Source organism: Schistocerca piceifrons, chromosome X, assembly GCF_021461385.2.
Source record: "Schistocerca piceifrons isolate TAMUIC-IGC-003096 chromosome X, iqSchPice1.1, whole genome shotgun sequence".
Lineage (NCBI taxonomy): Eukaryota > Metazoa > Arthropoda > Insecta > Orthoptera > Acrididae > Schistocerca > Schistocerca piceifrons.
Genome location: NC_060149.1, coordinates 882,804,884 through 882,824,007, shown reverse-complemented (window position 1 = coordinate 882,824,007; position 19,124 = coordinate 882,804,884). Strand labels below are relative to the sequence as shown.

The 19,124-nt window shown below is 37.0% G+C and overlaps 1 protein-coding gene across 1 annotated transcript in view; it reads right to left on the bottom strand.

Annotated features, from left to right (window-relative positions):
• The window catches only part of LOC124721631 (transmembrane protein 183-like), a 150,144-nt gene extending 133,089 nt beyond the window's left edge, over nt 1–17,055 (bottom strand). The window contains exon 1 of the mRNA XM_047246691.1: nt 16,658–17,055. Coding sequence (XP_047102647.1) covers nt 16,658–16,721 — 64 coding nt within the window. The 5' untranslated portion in view covers nt 16,722–17,055. The remainder of the gene's footprint in view (nt 1–16,657) is intronic.
• Between the last annotated feature and the right edge of the window lie 2,069 nt (nt 17,056–19,124).

Sequence of the window (19,124 nt, the reverse complement as noted above, 5' to 3'; positions counted from 1 at the left end):
GATAGATTATATAATGGTAAGACAGAGATTTAGGAACCAGGTTTTAAATTGTAAGACATTTCCAGGGGCAGATGTGGACTCTGACCACAATCTATTGGTTATGACCTGTAGATTAAAACTGAAGAAACTGCAAAAAGGTGGGAATTTAAGGAGATGGGACCTGGATAAACTAAAAGAACCAGAGGTTGTACAGAGATTCAGGGAGAGCATAAGAGAGCAATTGACAGGAATGGGGGAAATAAATACAGTAGAAGAAGAATGGGTAGCTTTGAGGGATGAAGTAGTGAAGGCAGCAGAGGATCAAGTAGGTAAAAAGACAAGGGCTAGTAGAAATCCTTGGGTAACAGAAGAAATATTGAATTTAATTGATGAAAGGAGAAAATATAAAAATGCAGTAAGTGATTGTCTTTATAATTTAGAAGAAACTCCATCAGAATTGTCTTGCCCTTATTTAGTGCCAATTTATTTTTGGCGAGATTTCTGTGAGACAGCTAATGTTCTCTGCATTATTTTGCACTGGTAACTGTTTCTGTAGGACCCCAACTTATGAAGGAGGTATCATCAGCACAATATACTAGGTTTCAATTTTGTGGATTTATTATATCATTGATGTACACAATAAACAAAAAAGGCCCGATAATGCTTCTCTGAGGCACTCCACAGTTAAGAATTTTATAAGATGATTTTACTGTTTGTGTATGTCTCCCAGTTGTACAATACAGCTTTACACGTTGCTACTGTCAGCAAGATAGGATCTTAAATCTAATGCAACTCTTCTGACTCCATAGGTTCCTAATTTATGTAGAAGAACAGAATGGTTTACAGAGTCAAAAGCCTTGGATAGGTCTAAAAAGGTGGCAATAACTTTGTTCCCATCAAGTTTACTCAATACCTCTTGCAAAAATGTAGCTACAGCTGTTATTTGTAGACCGGGCTTTCCAGAAACCATGCCGACAGTTTTTTTTAATAGATTGTACTTACAGAAAAGTGATTCAAGTTGATCAAGAAGTAGCCTTAACAGCTTACTAAGTACTGATGTCAATGAAATAGGCCTATAATATTGTGTATCTGTAGTCATTCCTTTTTTATGCATTGGTCTTATTTCAGCTAATTTTAACAGGTCAGGAAATGACCCCTGACTGAAAGAGCTGTTTATTAAATGTTGTAGTGGCTTTATTTATTCATAATTGCATTCTTTCACAAATTTTGCTGAGATATCATCCCAGCCACTGGATGTATTTGCTTTCAAGTTGGAAATGGTTTTCAGGATTTCCAATTCCATAACAAACATTAGGAAGAGAGAATTACTGACCTTATTGGGATTTAGCACCTATGGTGGGTTTATCACATCCTCCTTACTCATCTTACTAAACTGGCCTATGAATCTCTCTCATGCTTCCTTTGTGTCACTCAGCAATTTTTCCATTGTCACTTATTATGTTTTTGCACACTGCACTGTTGCTCGCTCCTCTTTCCTTATTTGCTATACGCCACACTGTTTTGGAAACATTACTAGAGTGCCTCATTTGTTCAGCATACCTCTGTGCTTTTAAGGGGAGTCAGAACAAAATGAAAGAAAGAAAAAAAATTCACGTTTTCAGATTATTACTTCATTATAAAATTTTCAATTTTTCGAATAAAATGATATATATCACTTATAAACTCACATGGGAAGTATTTTATTTTTTTAAATATAATCTACACTGGTTAAAAACGTTAAAATTTTTACATGCATTACTTCAAGATCTAATAAAATCGGTAATATTTTATACAGAAGTCTGTGGGTTGCTGTGTTATACAGGTTAAATTACGTATTTGCATTGGTAGCACTGTCAAAAGCATAATCTTTTCATTTAATAGTATAAACACACATTGTATGTTTAAGTGATAATGTTTTTATGAGGAAAAGTGATGAATAGATTGATAAAGCTCTCAAAAAGTAAAGTATGACACCAAAACTAAGAGTTTTTAAGAAACGTGGCTTTCACGGTAATAGATTTTCAAATAAAGGGAAACACTGTGTTCAACATGGGGCGTGTGAAGTTACAGACACTAAAATACAGGCAAACTCTTCAGTATCCGGAAAAACACTCATTTGCGCTTCAAAGATTAAAATAAAATTTTGTGATACACAGTTTTCTCAAAACAAAAGTGATGTAAATGGTAGGTTAGGTTATAATCTGATAGATTTACACATCCAACAAGGGTTACGTGAATGTGTGTGTTGTAAAATATGTGGAGGGCCAGTTCGTTTATATGAAGACAGTGAGTTATCAAATGGACTAGCCAGGAATTCTATCATTAATTGTGTCAGTTTTAAGTACACTCATTCATTTTGGAATTCTGATAAGTGTAAAGTTAATTGTTTTGAATTAAATGTTAGGTGGTTTTATGGACTGGGACCTGTTGACAAAAGGACACAAAGCAGCACAAACATTGTGTGTTGTGATGAATATGCCACCTTGTAAACTCGGCAAGTATGCAGGATTTATTGGAGCTGCTGTAGAATCTGTAGCATGTGAGTCAATGAAGAGTGCTGCAAACAAAGCTGTTGAAATAAATGGTGGTATGACTGACATACGCCACAGGTCGTACATTATGAACAGGTGCTCGATCGTGTTGAAAGACCCAATCGCCATCCTCGAATTGCTCTTCAAGAGTAAGAAGCAAGAAAGTGCTTAAAACATCAAAACATCATTATAGGCCTGTGTTGAGATAAAACAACAAGGGCTGCAAATCCCCTCCATGAAAAACATGACCACGCCCTACCACCACTATCTCGAAATTTTACTGTTGGCACTACACATGCTGGCAGATGACGTTCACCAGGCATGGGCCATAGCCACACTGCCATCAGATCGCCACATTGTGTACTGTGATTCGTCACCCTGCACGTTTTTCCACTGTTCAATCGTCCAGTGTTTATGCTCCTTACACCAAGTGAGGCCTCGTTTGGCATTTACCAGCATGATGTGTGGCTTATGAACAGCTGCTTGACCATGACCTCCAAGTTTTCTCACCTCCTGCCTAACTGTCGTAATAGTTGCAGGGATTCTAATGCAGTTTGAAATTCCTGTGTGATGATCTGGATAGATGTCTGCCTATTACACATTACGACTATCTTCAACTATCGGCGTTCTGTCAGTCAACAGACAAGGTCAGCCTGTCCACTTTTGTGCTGTACGTGTTCTGTTACGTTTCCACTTCACTATCTTATTGGAAACAGTGGACCTAGGGATGTTTAGGAGTGAAAAACTCACGTACAGACATATGACAAGTGACACCCAATCACCTGACCACGTTTGAAGCCCATGAGTTCTGCAGAGCGCCCCATTCTGCTCCTTCACGATGGCTAATGACTACTGAGGTTGCTGATATGAATTACCTGGCGGCACAATGCACCTAATACGAAAAACTTATGTTTTTGGAGGTTGTCCAAATACTTTTGATCACAGTGTATTAATTGAGTTACAATCTTTTGAAACTTTAGAAGTCATTCCTGAAAATTTACATTTTCTGTTGCATTTTCCACTAAATCTCAGAAACCACTTCGAATAAAGTACTCAAATTTTCAGGGAGTAATAGCATACATATCCTGAGTCTACTGAACTAAACTAAGAACATAATGTTATGTATAATTAAAATTATTTACAATAACATACAAAGAAGTACACAAAATTTTAACCGTGTAATCAAAAAATTGTATTCCAAAAAGCAGTGTCTGAAATGCAATTATTGTAGTGCTGTAGATTCAAATGGTTCAAATGGCTCTGAGCACTATGGGACTTAACAGCTATGGTCATCAGTCCCCTAGAACTTAGAACTACTTAAACCTAACTAACCTAAGGACATCACACAACACCCAGTCATCACGAGGCAGAGAAAATCCCTGACCCCGCCGGGAATCGAACCCGGAAACCTGGGTGCCGTAGATTCAGAACATATAGTGTAATGTCCTGTAAAAGTTTCATATCAATGGCTACAGTGGTTCCTGAAATTCAGGGAAGCCAAGTCACTAAATTTAACATTGTCGGGATACGGCGTTCCAACCCCCCATAATCTCTGAAGTGCTTCCCTGTAGGTTTTTCTACAGGCTTTGTATTTAGATTGGAAGTACTGCAGTTTGGTGTGTCTAAAAAGAATATATAAATCCTTCATATCTTCCTTAAATTTTATGACGTTAATATGAGGAAAAGAGAAAAATATCAATCATTCTTTTCGAGCTGAGATGAATGGCAAACATTTTTCTCAGATTATGAATGAAGAACTCTCATACAATCAATCAATCTTTCGAAAATTTTGATGCTTACATCTCTATCAAGGGTTTACAGGCATTTCCACGGAAGAGTACAGTACAATAGAAACACCGTAAGTCACTGTGATATAGAGCGAGTTATCACAATAAAAACAACATCTACACTGTTTTACACAGCACTTGGGTGAGGGGCAAGCAGTGATATTTATGGACTGTTTGCTTGTTAGTTTCTTGTTCCATGAACCAGCTGCACGATTAGAGGAGTGAATTAGTAATTCCAAACAGAAAACAAGAAATTATCAAAAAACTTTTTCAGTTTGTTTTAAAATTTAACTCTGCTGTCTGACACACATTTTGTATCACTGGTTAAGTGATCAAACATTTTTGTGGCAGCATTGTGCACCCCTTTTTGTGCTAAAGGTAACTTTAATGTTGTTAAATCATGACTGCCATTTTTCTTCTTGTTTTGTAATTATGGACACCATTGTTCCTTCTGAACTGTAGTCATTCCAAACATCATACACAACTTACATGCCTAGCTGTTGGTTCCATTATCTGTCACATTGGTGTTTTTGTTAAGAATTCATTACCATGAACAGAAAAAAGAAAAACATTTCTTCTGAGCAGACACCATGCTATTTGCACCTTCAAGCAAGTAATAGTTGTCTACTTTTCACCACCTGACATCAATGAATACATTCAGTAACACACAGTGACATTTCATTGTGAAGTATAAAGCCACAAAACAATTCAGACTTCATTAATGATACAGGTTAATGAAGCAGTCATTAAAAATCACTGTGGATACAAGACATGCAAGTCAGCACAAAAGTGATGGCAATATGGAATGAGAAAACAATTCTGTTTAGCAGACACTCAAGTTCCTTAAAACCCTGAGCATGCAGCTTTCAAAGCATGTTGCATGTAAAATCTTTCATTAAACATTAAAATAAGCACACATACAGAAAACTGCAAAAATAGTGTCAAATTCCCTTCTCAAATTTGAGTGAGTAAAAAGTTACCTGTCAGTCTTTTTCCCACATTGATACCGTAGCTACATAACAAATGGCTAGTGTAATACTTGACATATTCAAAGAACACCAGGTTGAATAGTCATTTGCCATCTTTCTTCTGCCATTTGTATAATGATGACGGAATGAAATCGCTGTCCACATGCATACAGGCTACACGCTATTTCCACTAATCCTTATAATTCAAAAACAACAGATATGTGATCAGTAACAAAATGACTACAAAATTCAAGTCAGTTAAGTTGTACCATTACATATATGACATGACAGCTCTAAAGCTTCCTATTTAGTGGTTATAGTAACACATACAGAAACAAAACAATATGACACAGATTGTTTAGTTTATAATTTAAATTACTGGATCTCTTCTATTAATATGCCAGAGTCACGATCCTAAACAGTTTTATCGCATTCAAGACAAGATAAAACACACACTTTTATGCCAAATCTTTCACAGCTAATAAGTTCAATACAACTTCTTGTCTTTGTACCACAAGACAGGATACTGATGTACCCAGTTCACCAAAGAATTAACCACTGACAGGTTTCTCTCATCTTTGTGAAATCTCAGCTCAATTACTGAAAAGTGGCAAAGCTTCTTAAGTGTAACAGCACAGTGATAGCATCTTAAACAATGAAAAAACCACAGATGTCATAACAGTTACACGTGAAACCAGTGATTACTGTGTTTTCTGAATAACCACCTGAACTTTTCAGCACATGTAGTAGAGTTTCTTGTAATATAACACTCTCTGGCCTCTCAGTCTAATCTAGACACCACACTATGCCACAAACTAGTCTGACATCACAAACTTTCATTCCAACAATTAGCTACTTGTCATATTATTATATTTTAGGCTTTCTCAATTCACAACTGAGCCATCACCTTTGAACCCAACCTAGCCCTTAAATAAAGCTACAAATCAGACTGACAAAACAACCTCTAATCCAAACAAGTAGCAAGCAAATGTTGAGGCTGTGGATAATGAAATCATGAATAATGTGCAAATAACAATGAAAGATTTCGATTTTGCTGCTCAAGATACCTCACCTTTCGATTTATCTAAAACTACCCTCTCACTGGCTATATGAAAGTGCAAAGTTGCATAGTGGAAATACATACAGGTAGGCCTTTACCCTGTTCAAGACCAACTGCAATAGCCACATATCATTTGAATCAATTATGCAATCAGTAACCTTCAGTGATTTATGGATATTTTGGGCAGAATTTGTCTCCATCTCTGAGAAAACATGAGTCCAGTACTCAGAATGAGTTTTAAAGAAAAATATTACAAGGATATAATTATGTAAATAAAAAAAACAACAACAACAACAACAGACAGCTATAATGTGTGTGATATTTTTATTATTATCAAAAATTGTGTATGCTATTGCAAATGATAACAGAAGACCATAAAAGCTGACACTTATCCACTGTACACTGTAAGCAAGCCGTATATAGACAAAGACAAGGTTTGCTAAAGGTATGAGCTGATTAATTCTTCTTGGGTTTTCAGCCGAGTGGTGGCGTCGTCTTGTCGCAACGTTTCAATGAGTTTTGTACCCATCACCTACTGGCGATGATGATGGGTACGAAACTCATAGAAACGTTGCAACAAGACGCCACCACTCTGCTGATAACCTGAGAAGAATTCGTCGGTGGAATACGTCAAGAAAGACTGCAATCGCATACGGTATGAGCTCCTAACTAACTAGTATGGTTTATCTTAATTGTCCTAAACAATTATATGTCTGTCACTTGTCACTGACATCAGTTTGTTGCATGATTAGATCAACAAAAATAATCAATTTCCAAAAACATGATGTAACTGGATAGCCAGTGGCTCCTCCTCCTCCTGGCAGAAGGAGGGGAAGGAAGATGGGTGAAATGAAAGGATTGGTGAGGTTTAAGAAAAGGGGGTAGACTTCAGGAAGTCACAGCACCCCAGGTCAGGGGAGACTTATTAGACGGTAGGTCTCCCGACCCAGGTTTCTGGGCGACTTTTCCGAACTCTATTCGCTTTGCCCAAACCTCAACAGTACTTCTCCTTCACCGCTCTTCCTTCTTCCCTTTCAACTCTTGTCCATAGGAGGAGCCACTGGCTCCAAAAGCTTGCATACATAATGCCTTTCATATGTGTGTTCTCATGCCGCTGCTTCGTGAGCAGATTATTTATCCATCCCATTACATTATATTGCATGATTATGTAACATGTCATTTGCTCACACACAATAATCTAGCTGAAATCCCCCCCCCCCCCCCCAAAAAAAAAAAAAAATCAATTTGGGTTTCACAAACCAAGTTCTGAAACTGTGTGCACTTGAGCTTACAAAGTATTCTACCACATTTGTAAAAAGTTCAGGACTTCCTAGCACATAAATCTCATCGTGTCATTCTTACCATTCTTACATAAGTAAAGGAGTTATCAATCTGAAGAGTGTTTCGCACAGCACAATGCTTTACTAGGTATGGTCTTGTTGAAGAGAGTTGCCTTCCTCCAACTTTTGAGTGACTGACCCAGCAAGTTATAGTGAGACCTACAATTTAACGTGGATTCTGAACTATGTAACACAGAATTTTTTCACACAAACAATCACCACCAGAGGTTAAAGAAGTCATAAGTCACAGTTAAAAATTCTCGGACTAACTGGGGAGCAAACCTACAGTCTTCGGATGTGTAGTCTGGGACTTGACCAATTAGCCACCGAACGACACATTATTCTTAACGGGACCAAATTAACAGATACAAAAGTAACTTCAGGAGTACCCGAAGGGAGTGTTTTATAGCTGTTACTAAATACAGCATACATACTAAAGAGTATCCCTGACCAGAAATATGGTGATAATCCACTGGAAGAAGTAACAGGCAAGAAGTACCTAGGAGTAGACATCCAGAGCAATCTAAATTGGACTGGCCACATAAAATGTGTTGTAGGGAAAATAGATGACAGACAGATTCAGTGGAATAATCTAAGTGAAATGTAATTCATCCAAAAATGAAGTGGCTTACAAAACAATTATTTGCGCAATTCTTTAGCATTGCTGGTCTGTTAAAGATGCTAACCACGCAGGATTAATAGAGGGGACAGAAGTGAACATACACTAGGCAGCACAATTTATGAGATTGGTTGGTAAGTGCAAGAGTGTAACAGAGATGCTCAAAAAACTGAAGTGGCAGTCGCTAGAAGAGATGTGTTGTACAACATATGTTAAAATTATAAGAGATGAGCACTGAGAAGAGTCACACAACATATCAGTTCCTTCCACAAACCTCTCATGAAATGATTATTATGAGAAAATGAGGAAAACTGGACATCATGTTGACACTGAATGACTGTTTTTCATCCCAGGCACCATTCATGAATGAAACAGAGAAGCTTGCAAAATTTTAGTGGTACCAGATTTATCCTCTATTTGACATCGCCAGATGACTTGCAAGGTTAAAATGTAGATGTTTCAATAAAGGTAAAGGATTCATTACCACCTAAAATCTAAGTTTCCTTTGAGAATGTGACACTGCAAACTAATTTGTTTCACAAAGAATGTCTTCAAAGCTAATTTTTTTTCTGAAAAGCACAATACACAGTTAATATTTTGCCATATCCAAAGAGGACTTGGACTTCAAATTTTGTACAATTGGAGTTGGACCACAATATGTACAGACCTTGGGAAGCCTGAAAAGTGAGTTACGGTATAATGCAAGTGACCACGACCATGTTTAAAATAACCATCCTCGAATCTGTCGGCAATGGAGGAAGATGGAGATCAACATTTCTAATGGGTCGTTAATGCCACGGTCATGACAGTAACAGCTCTGTGGGATTAGGACGTGAACTGGGCAACTACCCCAAGTTGCTGAAATTAGCTGAGTCCAGCTGCTAATACCATATGCATGACGGGGGAATTTGCAGCAATTTGTAGGTGTATTATCATGCACCAATGCTACAGCCTGAACTACCATTTAGTCAGTTACCACACTAAAAATGAGCCTGATGATGATTTCAGTTACAACTTCACTACACATGTTGTGCAAGTGTACAAAGCACTTTCCTCTTGCCCTGTCCCTTGCCCCCCTGATAGTGAGTATCTCAAGGCATGACTGTAATAGGTGCAGAAGGAATTAAAAATGTGAACAGCTAGGACAAAAAGTACACGCCAAAAGACTGACTACACACTAAGTTTATCTTATGCAGATTAACTAAACTTTTGTCGTAGCTTTAGGTAACAGGATGCATTCTCTGGGGAACAGCACTCAGCTGCAGTGATTTTAGGAAAGCTTGCTTTCGAGACAAGGTTTTAAGCACTGCTGTTCCTCTTGAATTCAAGTGTGGAGCCTGGCCATTTGCACCACAGTGCTTAGTTTGATTACCATCTGAAATGACTTAAGGAAATAACTGAAAACCATGTCATATAGTTCCTTTGAGGGGAAAAAAAAAAAAAAAGAGGTGCTGCCACTTAACCTGCCCTACACCTGCCTTCTCAAGTTTTGTATTGACATATTAGGGGCAATTACATCAAAACAACATTGAATAACAACCTTCTTTGCAAAAGGAACGATTGCCCCTTAAACAAGTCCACAATCAATCTCCTTCCCCTTCCAAGACACGTTTGTTTAGTGCACCACATTTGGTCAACCTTGATGGGACATTAAACTCTAACCTTCCTTTTGGGCTTTAAAGGAGTTTTCTCTGTCATACAAGGGCAGTGTCTTAACAAGTTCCCAACAACATTCCATTTGTGGACCCAAATTCAACCCGATTACAAATCTACCTCAGCACAAAAACAAATTGTCTATTAGCAGGGACCTATTTCATGTGAAATCACCCAGTAGCTGTTGCCCTCAACTCGTGGACATTGCCCTCATGACAGATTTTTGTGAAATTTTGGTATGAAAAAGTTTCTAATGAAAAAGAATTAAAATAAATTTTCCAGAATTTTTTGATCAAAATTAGTTAGGAGGCCATTTCGTGGGTCATTTTCACTAACTTATGTCACAAGACTAGGTGGTTTATAAGTTTGTAACCACTGTAACTTATTTATGGACAAAATTTATTCAATTTGGTCTCCTTGGAAAGACGAAAGGATGAAACATAACATAAAATTATTAAAATGCTGTAATTATGCATACAAATATTTACAAATGTGGAATGAAAGCTTTTTTCCCTTTCTTTAAGCTTGGCCAAGGACAGTAATTATAGCATTAGTATTAACCTGCATGAAGTAAGAGAAAACACACACACACACACACACACACACACACACACACACACACACACACACACACACACACACGAGGTGGTTTTTTTAAGGTAGTAAAAAAGATAGGTTGGCTGGGCTTCTTGCATTGGGGGAGAGGGAGGAGGGGGAGAGAGAGAGAGAGACAGCACCATAACACAAAGCAAGATTCCCATTGTTACTGGTGTCAGAGGTAGTCTTTTTAGGTTAGAATCAGGATTCAGGCACCCTGTTTTGAAAGAAGTAAAAGTAACAGAAGAGCCCTACAAAATGCTTAAGAATGCACTGAAAAGTAAAGCTAGCTTGTTTCATCAAAATACTGAAGGACTGAGTAGAAGAGCTTCTCGTCTGTTTGGCAAATTTAGAGAGCTACAAAAAGAGACATCCTGTGCCTGTCTGAGCCCCAGATAACCACAGGGTTAAATAAGTTACACATTAAAAATTACACTAGCCCCTTACTCATGGAGAACTAATATGGGAAAAGGAGGAACTGTTACATAAATTAAGAAATGAGGCAAGTTCAAAAACATTAAGAAAAATAGATTTTTTAATGATTGGCACATAAAAATGCGTGCATTTGAGTTAATGCTGAGAAATAGTTCACTTTTAATTGTAACGGGTCATTCCATATCAAATCACCCAATAAAAAATAAATTTTACACCCACCTCCTTAGATTTTCATGAAATTTGGCTCAAATGGTTCTAATACCATCCTGAGAACACCTGCAAATTTTTTTTGCTGTATCTCTTATAGTTTTTTTTATAAATTTTTAAAGTTTTTATATTTTGCGTTTTCCGAACCTTCGGAAATGGTAATTTTAATTTGTATTCAAAACTTTAAAATTGCTTATCTTAAAAACTCTTTTAGATAACATCATGAATTTTTGCAGCAAGTTTATTTATTATACATATTTGAAGATAAAAATGATACTACTAAAATATATTAATATTTTCTATAAAAAATATATATGTATTTTTTCTTTTTTTTTAACAGATGTTTTGTTTTATAAGAATTGCAATATCTAGAGTCTCAGACCTGATAGAATGCTCAAATTTGTTTTAATTTACTCTTAAACATATAGGCTACTTGATAAAACAAAAATAATGATGGCTTTTTAACATGTTTATTAATTATAGTAGATTACATTAGAATTATGTACAAAGATAGTGTACTTACGACACTTATGTATAACCCAACTGATTGCTTGAAACATTGAATTTTTTGAGTAATTTTGTCTTTTTAATAAACATTAATGCTGATTCAAACTGTTTTTCGACTTCATCCAAGAGCTTTCAGTTCTTCTGATACAGTCTTTTTTGAAGTAATACATTCTTCCAGTGTCGCTTGATTGAGGTGCGTCTACTACACAGACTGTGCTCCAAAGGCACTATGCAAGAATCTTCTCTTTCAGGCCAATAAAATGATGCAGCTGGTCCTGAAGGATGTAGAAATAGAATTTCTGCATCTTCTTCATCATTGAATATTGTTTTTACCAGTCCAAAGTACCAGTTACCATCATAATTTGCAGCCACATAGCTATTTATGGATGGTTCAACACGAACCCAATCAGAAGAAGAATGGAAAGAAAAGACTAAGGAGGGTTTTACACTATCTGTAGTCCTTCTAATTTCCAGGTTGTTTGTTGGAAGTGGTTTGAAGTTATGAAAACTTTTTGTTCCAGGAATGGTTCGGGTTGCTGAAAAACGTTTTTCTAGTTTTAACCATAGCAAATCAGCTTATTTTTTGTCAATAAAGTTAAAATGAATGTTTTCAATATTTTTTTCACAAAACTTGTACACATCGATTGCTGTCATTTGTTCTTCATCTGAAATCTGTAGACTGGCTTTCCTTAAAATTCTTTTAATAGTTCCTCCTAGGCCATCACAAACTGACTTCCCATGAGTGTTGGGCCTTCAAATTAAAGTTTCTCAAGTTTTCAGTGAAATTTTTAAAACTGTTTCTATTTTTGTACTGCCCAGCACAACCATCTGTAAAGTAGTGAACTGAGTCAATGTCAGTATGACGTAATGACAGCCACTTTGTAATTTATTTTTGTACAAAGTTAACAAAACCAGTGTCATGTTCTTGGTCATCATTAATAAAACAGTGGTTGGAAACAAAAACATTGTTTTCCTCATTTCTTAGAAAAACTCCAACTGGATGTAGAGTACAACCACCTCTATTCCAGTGGTAACTTTGGATCTAATTTTGTATAACAAAGGAATAATTTTCACTGAAATCCATCACAATAATTGCTGTTTTGGGTGGTGGGTCTTCTTTCAATCTTTTAAAGGCTGCTGATTGGAATTTTGCTATAAACAAGTGCGGGGTGAGCTTTTCCAATGACCTAACCAATAAAGAAATGTAGTTTTCAACACTGAGACTGTTTGGTCATTTCTGCCCTGTCTGTGTTAACCCACTGACTGATTACAATTTCTTCTTCTAAATCATAACACTCACTTCATTTTTCAGTTAAGTACTCAGTTAGTGCAGTATTTGCAGGACAGCTGTCGCAATCATGTAGCATGCAGTTTTGGTTTTCCGTGTTGCACACAAGCATCTTAATTAGGTCTTTATAAGATTATTCAATTTTCACAGCATCCAGTAATAGTTTAACATTCTGGTGGATACTGCATGCACATACAGTGTGTGTGCCTGCAGCACCAGCAAGGATACACCATTTAGGTCTCAAGAAACAAAATTTTGAAAAGCCTACTTCCACCTCAGGATTCTCCCATTTGAAAGAATAATAGAGTTCTCTCACGTTACACAAAATGAGTCTTTTTTGCATGTACACATTTTTTTGAACACTTACTTTGTCTTTTGTTCCAGGTAGCACCCTGGAACTTTCATCCTTTTCATAAAAATCTGTTATAAGTCTTACTGTATTTTCAGAAAGAGTTTTATCTTATTTTGGACCAGGAGTTTCCAGAATACCCTTTTCAGATTTTAGCTTTCTATCTTGTCACACCATGCACTCACTTACATTAAATTCTTTCATCACTTCATTTTGACTCCATGAATCTGGAGCCAAGGTCAGAATCTGGATTTTTCTAGACCTCCCAACAGATGAAATCTTCTCTTTCATAAGAGAAATCATTACATCAAAATCCTTTGCTTTCTCAACCACACTTGTATACTGTTCGTCATCATCAGAACTTGGTGCATCATATTTTAATGCCTTTTTTGCAGTCTTTTCAATACTGCTAACCTTCCTTTTAAAATAAGACCCTTTACTTTGTGCTGACAAGCCATGAAGCTTTATCGCTGTTAAACCTAAATTATCAAGAGCAATGTTTGTTTGTACGAGGGATTCATTTCTGGATTCCAATGATTCTAATTCAACCATGAATTCATCATCTGTTTCACTTTCATTGACTTCAACTCTTAATTTTTCCTCACAAAAGTTACGGCATGTTGGGCAAAGCTTTTGCCCAGGTTTTATGCTAATATTTTTTGTCAGTAATTGTTTAGAAAGATCCAAGTCTACACTTCTCAACGATTTTTTGGTGGGCTTTTTGTGTTTTTTTAGTGGGTCTACACATATTGTTTGATACTTTCCAAAAACATTTAAAAAGTAGTAGCTGTGGTATGAACATATATTCTTAAATTCACACAGATTAATTCCAGATAGTAAGTGGATCAAATCTTTTTCTTCCTCACTCAATTCAGATTCCGGATGTGACTTTTTTGGAGGTGTGTAGGTTGTTTGGAAATAGTTAGATTTTTTAAATAACCCTACGCTACAGGTTTGAATATCTGACATATTGATTTCACATTTTGATTACTGTTCTGGTTACTTTTATAGGATATTGGAAAAGAATCTCTGTAAACTAAGTGACAGTACTTACTGAAAGTTCGAATAAACTTAATAAAATACTATCCAAGCACTATTTAACATTGTAAAAATTTTTTACTTCAAAACACAGGAGTAACAAAACAAAATCCAAGCGTACATTGTTATTCCAAGAAGACAGAAACTTATTTTCAGTGTGTAAGTGACTTGGTACTTTTTATTTTTAAAATATAATTAATATTATTTTAAAAATTAGATAACTATTAAACAGGTTAAAAAGCCAACAATTTTTCTTTTATCTAATAGCCTATACAATTAAGAGTGTTTTAAAACAAATTTGAGCTTTCTATCAGGTCTGAGACTCTAGACATTGCAGTTTTTGTAAAACTAAACATCCGTTAGCTAAAAAAATAAATAAAAAACTTGTAAATTTTTTTTTCATTTGGAAGATTTTAATATATCTTTATGGTAATTTTTTTTAACATTTAGATATAATACACAAATTTATTCCAAAATTTCATACTGATATCTTGAGTATTCTTTAATACACAAATTTTTTTAGTTGTGAGGACACATTTAAGTTACGATTTCCGACCGCTGAAACAACGCCAAATCTAAAAACTTTAAAAATTTATTTAAAAAAACTATAAGGGATAGAGCAAAAAAATTTTACAAGTGCTTTCAGGATGATAAAAAAAGTAATTGTACCAAGTTTCATCAAAATCTGACATAGTTGGTGTCAAGGCCTGGTGACTTGACATGGAATGACCCTCTTATGTTGTATTTACGTTTATAATTCGTGCATTTAGCCATTACTACTAATATGTAAAACTAGGAATATGTAAAAATTTGCAATATGTGAGCCCAGTTTGACAATTATATCAAGTTTTTTGAGCCCATTTGAAAGAAGAGGGAGGACAGCAAAAGGTGAACATTCCCAGTGGGTATGCAACAAAATTAATGCACCAACTTTTACACTGACATTGCAATTGTCGTTTACATTATTCCATTAAACTGATACAAAATTAAATGCATATACAACAGCAAATTCCTAATGAGTAACACAAACTCAGATGGGATGAAAATTTGAAATTCAAAGTTAATTGAAAAAAGGCTACAAGAGCCAGAGCACAAGCTAAAACTGAGACGAGTTTGGGGTTGAAAATCAACACCAGAACAGACAGATATTAGCCCCACCCCTGCCAAACATGTCAAGCATATTGTCTGCTTCTCCCAGTACTTGCACAGAGAGACACAATGAACAACCTTATATAGTTTACTGTCTTCACAATCTACACAGACATAAAACTGTGGAAAGCTTGCAAATAAGCATGTTGTTTGAGAACGCTTATGGTCAACAGTAACACTGTATCAGCAGCTGCTTCAAACGCATTATCTTCAGCAAATCATTGAAAAAAATGTTTAAATTTCCTAAGTAGACCCTCATGATTAAGTTGAGCACAGGTAAAATTGCTCACAATCAGATTTCATACTAGTGTATTTTTAACACCGAGTTCTTAACATTTGGCTTAAGATAGTGTGATGAATTTACAACAAAATTCATATTTACCATAACACACAAGACTACTTAACAACAATCACACAAAAAACTGCCAACACATACTCTGGAGGCTAACAGTAAAGATGCTGTTTTGACACACCAACAAATTAGCATATTCCACATTCCTTAACATAAATGTAAACTTGCACCTTTTCCTGAACGAATAGAAATACTTCAATTGCTTCTAATTATGTATTCTTCTGGTAACTATATTGCGTTAAAATATTAATAATCATAAGACGCAGTAATACCATTTGCCCATAATGAGCTGAAACGCTCTTAATGGCAAACAAATTAGACGAGAACAGTAAACATAAAAAGAAACTGAGCACCAGACTATGAACAAACATTCTGCCATTAGCTCATTGTCTTCGGCGTGGACTACCCACTTAGTTCACCACAGTGCAACACGACAGGGTCTGTGTATACACAAAATCCACATTACCGGCCTTAGGTCGCCACCAACAGATCTATTTGCATAAATAAAAAGGAATGGTTAAAAAAATCAGGTGTTATTTCTGTTGTCCAAGACAGTTAGTACAATAACAGAAATACTCATTTCACTCCGAAAGATTATCCTACATGAACAGCGAACTACTAATGCCACCATTTAACTATTGTTTAAAAGATTGCGTGATATTTTCACATCACTATTTTGGTATCAACATCAAGTTAAATAAGATATCCGACCTTAAAATCGTGTTGCGGAGAAACCGCACGCTTTTACTAGCACTATTAAAATAGGTATTGTCTTCCATTGGCTGTTTGTATACTAACCACAATATTCCCGACATGAACCTTCTGAACGCGTTCGGCGTCTCCTTCGCCTACAGCAACTCATTTTGCATGCACTTTTCTACAGCAAATCAATTGATCAGGCCTAAAACGTAGCGCGGAAACTTGTTGACACTTAACAGTTCACTTCTTACACAAGTGAAACAACGAAGATGTAAACGACTCTCTCGAGTTTTCAGCTACAACGATGGCGTAGAGATATTGGGACCTGGGTGACGCTAGATTCACCTCGGTAACACTTCTCGGTGACGTCACTATGGCGCATACACACCCAGTTTCGGCCGTCGGGAACATTTATCGATTTTCTTGCTCGTACGGCTCTGAGCGCTGTAGTTGCTGGATTCACCGCGGTAAAACTTCTCCGTGATGTAACTATGACGTGTACACGCCCAGTTTCGACCTTCGGGAACGTCTGTCGACTATCGTAGTCGTATCGTGTTCTGAGAAGTGCGAAAAGGCGTATTTGATAGTTTTTAAACTACTAAATATGTCGTATAAATGTAGGCTGCTTCAGATGTTGACGATCTCTCGACAACGCGTCATTTTGGTACGATTTCTTGTAATTAAATATAAGATATAACCATAACAGCAGCTGAAGTCTTCATGTTACGTAAATTTGAAACCAAGTTAAGAATTCCAGCGCTCTGTATTGGCGTTGTGGTTAGAGTCGTGGGTAGCTGACGGATGATAGCTGATATGTGGGTTTGCATTCTACTCTATCAAATTTTTTCTCCTTTCGCTTTTTTAAAAGATTCTGGTATCTGCGCTCTCTCCCAGGCGTCACTACGTTTACATTTCACACATCCTCCGAAAGACGCAAACCGAATTTCGCAAACTGTTTGAATTGTAACTGTCAACAATTTACCAGTTAAGCACGAAACTTGCAAATACCAGTAAATCTTCGAAATAAATTGATCAACTGCTAAAGCAAAGTAAGTACCACTCAAAATAAAATGCATAGAAAAGACTGATACGTTTGAAAAAGAATTAAGACGTAACTTAATCTCAGGTATCTATAAAGTGCAAAAGAAAATTCACAAGCTAGTTATTTTAGGAGACTTTTTTTCCAAACAAGAACATCTTATATATATATATATATATATATATATGATGATGATGAGTCCCATACTTCTTTTACAGAGCGTAGGGGAGCGACTCGGGAGAACCGCGCCGCCTTACTAGGCAAGGTCCTAGTGGAGGTGGTTTGCCATTGCCTTCCTCTGACCGTAATGGGGATAAATGATAATGATGAAGACGACACAATAACACCCAGTCATCTCTAGGCAGGAAAAATTCCTAACCCCGCCGGGAATCGAACCCGGGACCCTGTGCTCGGTAAGCGAGAACGCTACCGCGAGACCACGAGGGGCGGACATACATAAATACAGGGTGTTTCAAAAATGACCGCTATATTTGAAACGGCAATAAAAACTAAACGAGCAGCGATAGAAATACACCGTTTGTTGCAATATGCTTGGGACAACAGTACATTTTCAGGCGGACAAACTTTCGAAATTACAGTAGTTACAATTTTCAACAACAGATGACGCTGCAAGTGATGTGAACGATATAGAAGACAACGCAGTCTGTGGGTGCGCCATTCTGTACGTCGTCTTTCTGCTGTAAGCGTGTGCTGTTCACAAGGTGCAAGTGTGCTGTAGACAACATGGTTTATTCCTCAGAAAAGAGGATTTTTCTGGTGTTGGAATTCCACCACCTAGAACACAGTGTTGTTGCAACAAGACGAAGTTTTCAACGGAGGTTTAATGTAACCAAAGGACCGAAAAGCGATACAATAAAGGATCTGTTTGAAAAATTTCAACGGACTGGGAACGTGACGGATGAACGTGCTGGAAAGGTAGGGCGCCCGCGTACGGCAACCACAGAGGGCAACGCGCAGCTAGTGCAGCAGGTGATCCAACAGCGGCCTCGGCTTTCCGTTCGCCATGTTGCAGCTGCGGTCCAAATGACGCCAACGTCCACGTATCGTCTCATGCGCCAGAGTTTACACCTCTATCCACACAAAATTCAAACGCGGCAACCCCTCAGCGCCACTACCATTGCTGCACGAGAGACATTCGCTAACAATATAGTGCACAGGATTGATGACGGCGATATGCATGTGGGCAGCATTTGGTTTACTGACGAAGCTTATTTTTACCTGGAGACAGCTTCGTCAATAAACAGAACTGGTGCATATGGGGAACCGAAAAGCCCCATGTTGCAGTCCCATCGCCCTGCATCCTCAAAAAGTACTGGTCTGGGCCGCCATTTCTTCCAAAGGAATCATTGGCCCATTTTTCAGATCTGAAACGATTACTGCATCACGCTATCTGGACATTCTTCGTGAATTTGTGGCGGTACAAACTGCCTTAGACGACACTGCGAACACCTCGTGGTTTATGCAAGATGGTGCCCGACCACATCGCACGGCCGACGTCTTTAATTT